The 6,204-nt window shown below is 57.8% G+C and overlaps 1 protein-coding gene across 2 annotated transcripts in view; it reads right to left on the reverse strand.

Annotated features, from left to right (window-relative positions):
* Window positions 1-6,204, reverse strand: part of ADCY3 (adenylate cyclase 3) — a 68,034-nt gene that overhangs the window by 15,227 nt on the left and 46,603 nt on the right. For both annotated transcript variants that reach the window (XM_025045769.1, XM_006910279.3), the window contains 5 exons: window positions 3,624-3,754; window positions 2,960-3,071; window positions 2,659-2,786; window positions 1,433-1,591; window positions 329-506 (listed from right to left, as the gene is read on the reverse strand). In XM_025045769.1, the coding sequence (XP_024901537.1) occupies window positions 329-506; window positions 1,433-1,591; window positions 2,659-2,786; window positions 2,960-3,071; window positions 3,624-3,754 (708 nt within the window). The remainder of the gene's footprint in view (window positions 1-328; window positions 507-1,432; window positions 1,592-2,658; window positions 2,787-2,959; window positions 3,072-3,623; window positions 3,755-6,204) is intronic.

Consider the following 6,204-nt stretch of genomic DNA (forward strand, 5'->3'; position numbering starts at 1 on the left):
TCCTCCGAGACCGAGCCCATCCCATTGCCTCCCTCTGCTCCGCGCTCTCTCTCAGCATCCACGTCACTCTGGCTTCAGCTGCTTCCTCCACGCAGAGGACCCTGAGCCTAACCCAGCCTCCTCTCTGGACACTGTCACCTCACTTTTCACTTACCGTGAATTCCGTGCACGAGGTCCCCCAGAAATCAGCCTGCCCTCTGAAAGGAGGCCACCACGAGTCGCCTCTCGTATTCATCCATCTCTAAGTCCTGCCGCTTCTCCTGCAATCTCTCCTCCTTTAATCCCTTCCTTTCCGCCCCCCTAGTCCAGGGGTCGGTAGGGGCCTCACCGAGCCATTGAGGCCATTTTGGACGGCCGTCTTCTTCACCTCTGGCTTGGATGCGATGATGAGGTAGGTTTCGATGCCCTTCTCATCCAGGTAGTCGCAGCGGCTGCCCCCGTCGCCCGGCTCCACGTCGAACTCCCCCTTCAGGCAGTCCAAGGTGCTCTGTGAGATGTGCACACGCCTGCAACGCAGCGAGGGGGCCCTGAGCAGAGGCCGAGGGGAGGGCGGCTCCCACCCGCCCCCAGGGGACCGTCAGCACCGGGGCTGGGCCAGGCTGCTGCTCGGGCCTGTGGCTCCTGGGCACGTGGAAGTAATGAGATGTGCTGCTACCCAGGGACAGGGGCGTCCTGGCACTAACTAGCTGTGTAGGCAGTGTGGCCCCTGCCCCTCCCTGAGCCTGTATTACATCCGTAAGACAGGAAGAAAGTTCTGTCTTTGCAGGCTGCTGAGAGTATCGAATGAGGTAAGGAACTGAGAAGTCAGCTCCGAACTCTGAAGTCGCGAGGTCTGAGGACTACCTCTCTTGCAGAATCTGCTGTTGTAACACCTACTATCGGGGCGTAATGAATCCATCTCTGAGGAGTCGCCACTGAGGGAGGGAATTGTGACTGCCTCGAAGGAGGCTCCCTGACCTGAGCAGGGAAAGTTTCACTGCGTCCTCATCTGTCCGCCCTGAGGCGAGGTCCTGGCCTGCCCGACTGGCCGATTCTGTAACAGAGCTCAGGTGAGGTGTGCGGGTGTGAGCTGTCACTGCAAACCGCTGCCTCAGAGCTCGTCACTAGCAATAATGCCCCTTGGGGAGATTGGGCACACTGAAGAAGCTATAACTGTGATGCCATCAGAGCCTGGGCGGCCCCACGAAGGGGTGCAGGGGGTGAAGGGGGCGAGAGGACCGACTGCTGCAGAGGGCCAGGCAAGAGAGGCCAGAGCCAAACTCAGGCCCGGGAGGCAGCCACCCCGAGGAGGATGCTAATCCTGGTGGGAAGAGGGCCCTTCTCTAAGGCCCTATGTCCCTGGTCCAAGCCACAGCCCCCGAGGGATGAGTGGATGCCCCGCCCCCGGCTCTCACACCTGCCCACTGCGGGGGACGGAGGGGTGCTCGCTCACCCGGGGATGCCGCCGGCCTCCATCTTGTTGGCCACAGTCACATCAGTGGACCAAACATCGTACTGCCAGCGCTTCTGGCCCAGGACGCCCCCCAGCACGGTGCCTGTGTGCACCCCCACACGCATGTCCACCCCGGTCTTCGTCTTCTCTCGCACATACCTGCCGGGTACAGATAGGAAGAAGGGGTTGCGACACGCCCCCGCAGGAGGAATTCTGCACAGCCTCGTTCCCCTCCGGCGAGGGGGCCACTAGGTGCCCCGCAGCCGAGTACGTGGAGCGCCTGCCCCTAGCCCTCCTCCCCTGAGGGACCTCCAGTTGCTCTCTTCCAATCACTCATTTATTTATTTGTGCAGGTGATAACTCACTGAGCACCCCCTGGCACTGTGCTGCTGCTGCACGCGCCAAGGGTGCAGCTTCTCACTTGAGAACTCCAGGAAGACAAAGGCAGAATTCAGAGCTGCCTGAGTGGAGGTAAAAGCCTAAGCCTGAACCACTGCCCCAAGGGCGAGTCGAGAGGCAGTATTTGTTTCCAGGCCAACACCAGAGGGAGTGCCCACCGGGGGCCCTGAGTGGACAGGAGGCAACACAGTGGCTTGGGGTCTCCGAGCCCACCTGCACCAGTGACATTAAAGGGCATAGGCGAGCGGAGGCAGAGTTCACAATCCCCACGGCTCACGGGGGTGAAGGCGGGAACCCTGGCTGGGAGCTCAGAGGCCAGGGTTCTAGTCTCATTGCTGCTGCCCCTTTTGTCTGGTGACCTCAGCAGAGTCACTTCACTGCTGTACTTTGGTTTTCTAATGAGAGAGAGGGGCACGGTGATCGCGAAGCCGTCTGCCTCGGAGGGTCGTGGTGCGAGAACCCCGAGAGCAGAGACGGGAGAACGTCTGGGGAGGAACATCCGAGCCCACGCGACCCGAATGTGACGACCAGAACTTCCAGGAGAAAATGGCACTAGGCTGGAAAAGCGCCCCCCGGAGGCTGCAGAGGTCCTGCAGTTTCCCTCAGCTGTGAGGAAGGTGAGCCAGGACCCTACTTCGCAGAGCTGGGGACCGAGCGACTTGCCGACCATCGCTACACGCCACATTACATCACTACGTCCCGCGTTACATGCCTGAACGGATCCCTCCGAGGGGGCCTGGGGGTTCTGGGCCCCCCATGAGACCTGCACATGAGGCCTGCTTCTCCTACGGGCCCAGGCACCCCCCTCCCAGAGCTACCCCGCTTACGAGATGGCCTCCACCATGGCGAGCCCCATGAGGATGGAGCAGACGGCGTGGTCCTCTCGGTAGTCAGGCAGGCCACAGATGCAATAGTAACAGTCGCCCAGGATCTTAATCCGCAGCTGGTGGTATTTCTGAAAGGGCCGGGCAGGGGCTGTGGTCCCGAGTCCCTCCTCGGCAGGGAGGCGTGGGAAAGAAAGCAGAGGAAGGACAGGCGGGGGGGATCTGTGGGAGTCTGGGAGGGCCAGGCACAGGCCACGAGGGTGGCCCCCGCTCTTGAACGCTGGGTGAGGGTCAGGGTACTCACGGCCGCCAGCTTGTCAAAACGGGCAAAGAGCTCGTTGAGCAGCTTCACGAGCTCCTGTGCGCTGCAGGCAGAGGACAGCTGGGTGAAGCCCACGATGTCCGCGAAAAGGATGCTGCAGAGGGAGGAGGCCGCCAGACGCTAAGACTCCAGCCACACGCCTGACACCGCTGCCAGCTCCTGCTCCCAGCCCATGGCAGCCGGGATCACGGCAGGAGTAGGTGCTTATTCAAGCCCCAAAGCAGTGAGCCCCTAGCACCTCCAGGGTGAATTCGGGGCTCTGACGTTTAGCTTATCCTGTGAACTCTCCTCTACAGGGACCCTCTCCCTGTACTGCCTCGCTCCTGCCTCAGGATGAAGGCGGGCATCCTTCCTGGAAGGAGCATGGCTTTGAGCCCCACTGCTGGCCCTGAAGGGCTGGGTGGCCTCACAGATGTCACTTTCCCACTCTGGGTGACATCTGGGCAACAAGTGGGCTGGACCACACAGCCTAAAGCACGTCTCAGCCACAGTGTCCATCAGCGAGGCTGCTCCTGCAGTGGGGTGCACGCTGTGGGGCGACCTTGCTTCTAGTCCCCAGGGAAGCTCTCGAGCCTGCAGTGACAGGCCGATCCCACAAGGGCCCAACCCGTCCTGCGCTGGGAGCCCGTGCCCGCGGCTGGCGCACCTGACGTTCTCGTGGCGGTACATGTACATGGTGTTGAACTGCTGCTGGTCCTTCTGGCTCTCGTCCTTCTTCATGTCCTTGAGCATCTCGTCGGCCACGTGCTTGGGCAGGATGGAAAGCATAAGGTTCTCCTGCGGGAGGAAGGGGAGGGTTTGTGGGGCGGCGCTGGGTCTGGTGTCCTCTTCCAGGGGTAGGTTTAGATACTTCCGGAAGAAACACCCTGATCCTGGCGACAGAAGCAGCAGCTGGGTCTCCCCGGGGTCCTGCAGGCGGCAGAGGGAGTACGGCGACTCGGGGACCCCCACTCTGTGTGTGTGTGGCGAGGGGAGCCCGACACTGCTTCCTCCTGGCACGGCTCAGGCTCCAGGACTGCTGCTGGCTGAGGCAGGACAGAGGCGGCGGCGGCGGCGGCAGCACCTTCAGAGTGGCCCTGAAGGACACGGGCCCCGGGACCCACGTGAGGGGGCCGCGAGCGCGGACATCGGACGTGCGGAACTGTCTCTCTTTTGCATTATGTATTTCTGTAACTTTTCAAGAGCATAAACGAATGCTAAAAGCAGAAACTCATTAAATGTCCATTTTTAAAATAACAAGAAAAATGGAGCGGTTGTAAATCAAGGCAATTTACTCATGTGGTTCATGGAAATCTTAGCATAAAAAGGTTAAGCGGGCAGAGTCCCCCTTACATCATCTGATGAAACGGGTTTTAAGTAAGAAGTAGGTATACACAGACGAGAGGACGATTTGACAGGTGAGAAAGGAACAAAACAGGCATCTGCCGAGGAACTGGACAGGAAAGAACATTCTAGCAGGTGGAGGTCAAAGGGCAGAGAGTGGCTGAGGGGCAGTGAAGAAGGGGCCGCCTCTCAGCCCCTGCTGCCCTCCAGGGGCATCGCAACCCCAGGCTTCCTGTAACGGCCAGGCTTTGCTCCTGCTCCCCTTCAACCCACTGTCCACGTGGCCTCAGAACTTCCGCTCAGCTGTGTGACACTTGTGCCCGACTCTCTCGGATGGCTCCCCACCCACCACATTTCTCCGTAGCACCCCAGGCCCTCCTCGCTATGGCACCCACCTGCCCCTGGTCCCATCTCCCCTGCTCTCCCCCGTGGCCCCTGTGGTGTAGACAAGTTCCTCTTCGCCTACTCCATCCAGACCCTCCAACAACTGCCTCACATACCAGCCCCGGCCCGGCCCGGGTGTGCTTGTCTCCCTCCTCACCTGCACCCACACACTGGTGTCGCCCTTATTTGCCCACATGTTTCAGAGAGTCTAAACCCCTTTGTGGATCCCTTTGAGAAGCGTGTGATGTTACCTACGGGTCTTCTAGAAAAATGCTCATACACACATAGAGGACCCCGACATCCATTCTCAGGGTCCAGGTGAAAGACCCCAACACCTCATTCATGTTCTTGGAGAAGGAAGGAGGCTGGGAGCCAGCCACACACAGAGCAGTCTGGGCCTCGCTGGTGCCCAGCGCTGCGGGATGTGGCTTGGTCTCCCAGCAGAGACAGAGCCCACTGTTCCTAAAATAGCAGCTGCTATATGTTTCGAGAGTCATAAGAATGTTCCAAACCTCTGACCCATTAATGGCTCTCTTGGGAATCTATCCGGAATTTATCCAACAGAAATAATCCCAAAGAAGTAAAAAGGTCCATGTGCAGGAAGAACTTCATTGCAGTATCACTCACGCTTGTGGGAAAAACCGTAAGCGGTCTGAACGCCCCGCGAATGGTTAATGAAATCGTGACACGTCTTTTGGATGGAAAATTACGCAGCCTTAAAAATGATCTTGATGAAAACTGATGCAACAAGAAAATGATGAGAGGGAAAAGCAGGACACAGAATTGCACTCTGTGAAGGTGATGCCAGATACACGTGCATCGAATAAAAGGCAGGACAGGTGCAAAAGAGAAAAGCGTAATTTAAGTGGGAGGACGGAACTAAGAGAAAACTTTAAATGTTCTTCAAAATGCTATATGCTTGTTCTACTGCTGCTGTTTCTTTTTAAAAATATTTTTTAGACTGGAAATAAACACAAACTTCCTGTTGCCTCCAGCAGTGACCCTGATCCCAGCTTGTCTATAACAAGCAGTTTTCTTAGGGAAGATCCTTACGAGGCCATCAGGCTGGCTCCACGCTCCTCTTGGACAGAACCATCCGCTGATGGCCACGTATGAAGTGAGGGGAAGATCGCGGGGAAGGAGTGACCCTCTTTTGGGGCGAAGTGACAGAAAAATCACCCTGGCTGACTTTTCTGCAGTTCTCATGAACGTAGCAACTACCCAGGCAAATGGACACTACCGACAATATCCAAATCATCCCTCGTTTCCGAAAACTTCCTCATCAACTCGGTATCTGCCTCCACTTGGCAGGTGACAAGGCACGGAGAGGTTAAGCAGTGTGCCCAGGTTCCTGAGTTAGTGGCGGACCCAGAAGTAGACTAGAATCCGGGACTCTTGACCACTGGAATGGGTGGGTTTTTCTTCTTCACCAAAGGACATGTTTTTCACACACCAATTCTCTCCTCTGCACTGGACGCTGCTCTGCTATGAAAGTGAAGGAGCAAGCAGTGGCCAAACCT

Source organism: Pteropus alecto, unplaced genomic scaffold (genome assembly GCF_000325575.1).
Source record: "Pteropus alecto unplaced genomic scaffold, ASM32557v1 scaffold61, whole genome shotgun sequence".
In the NCBI taxonomy this organism is placed as follows: domain Eukaryota; kingdom Metazoa; phylum Chordata; class Mammalia; order Chiroptera; family Pteropodidae; genus Pteropus; species Pteropus alecto.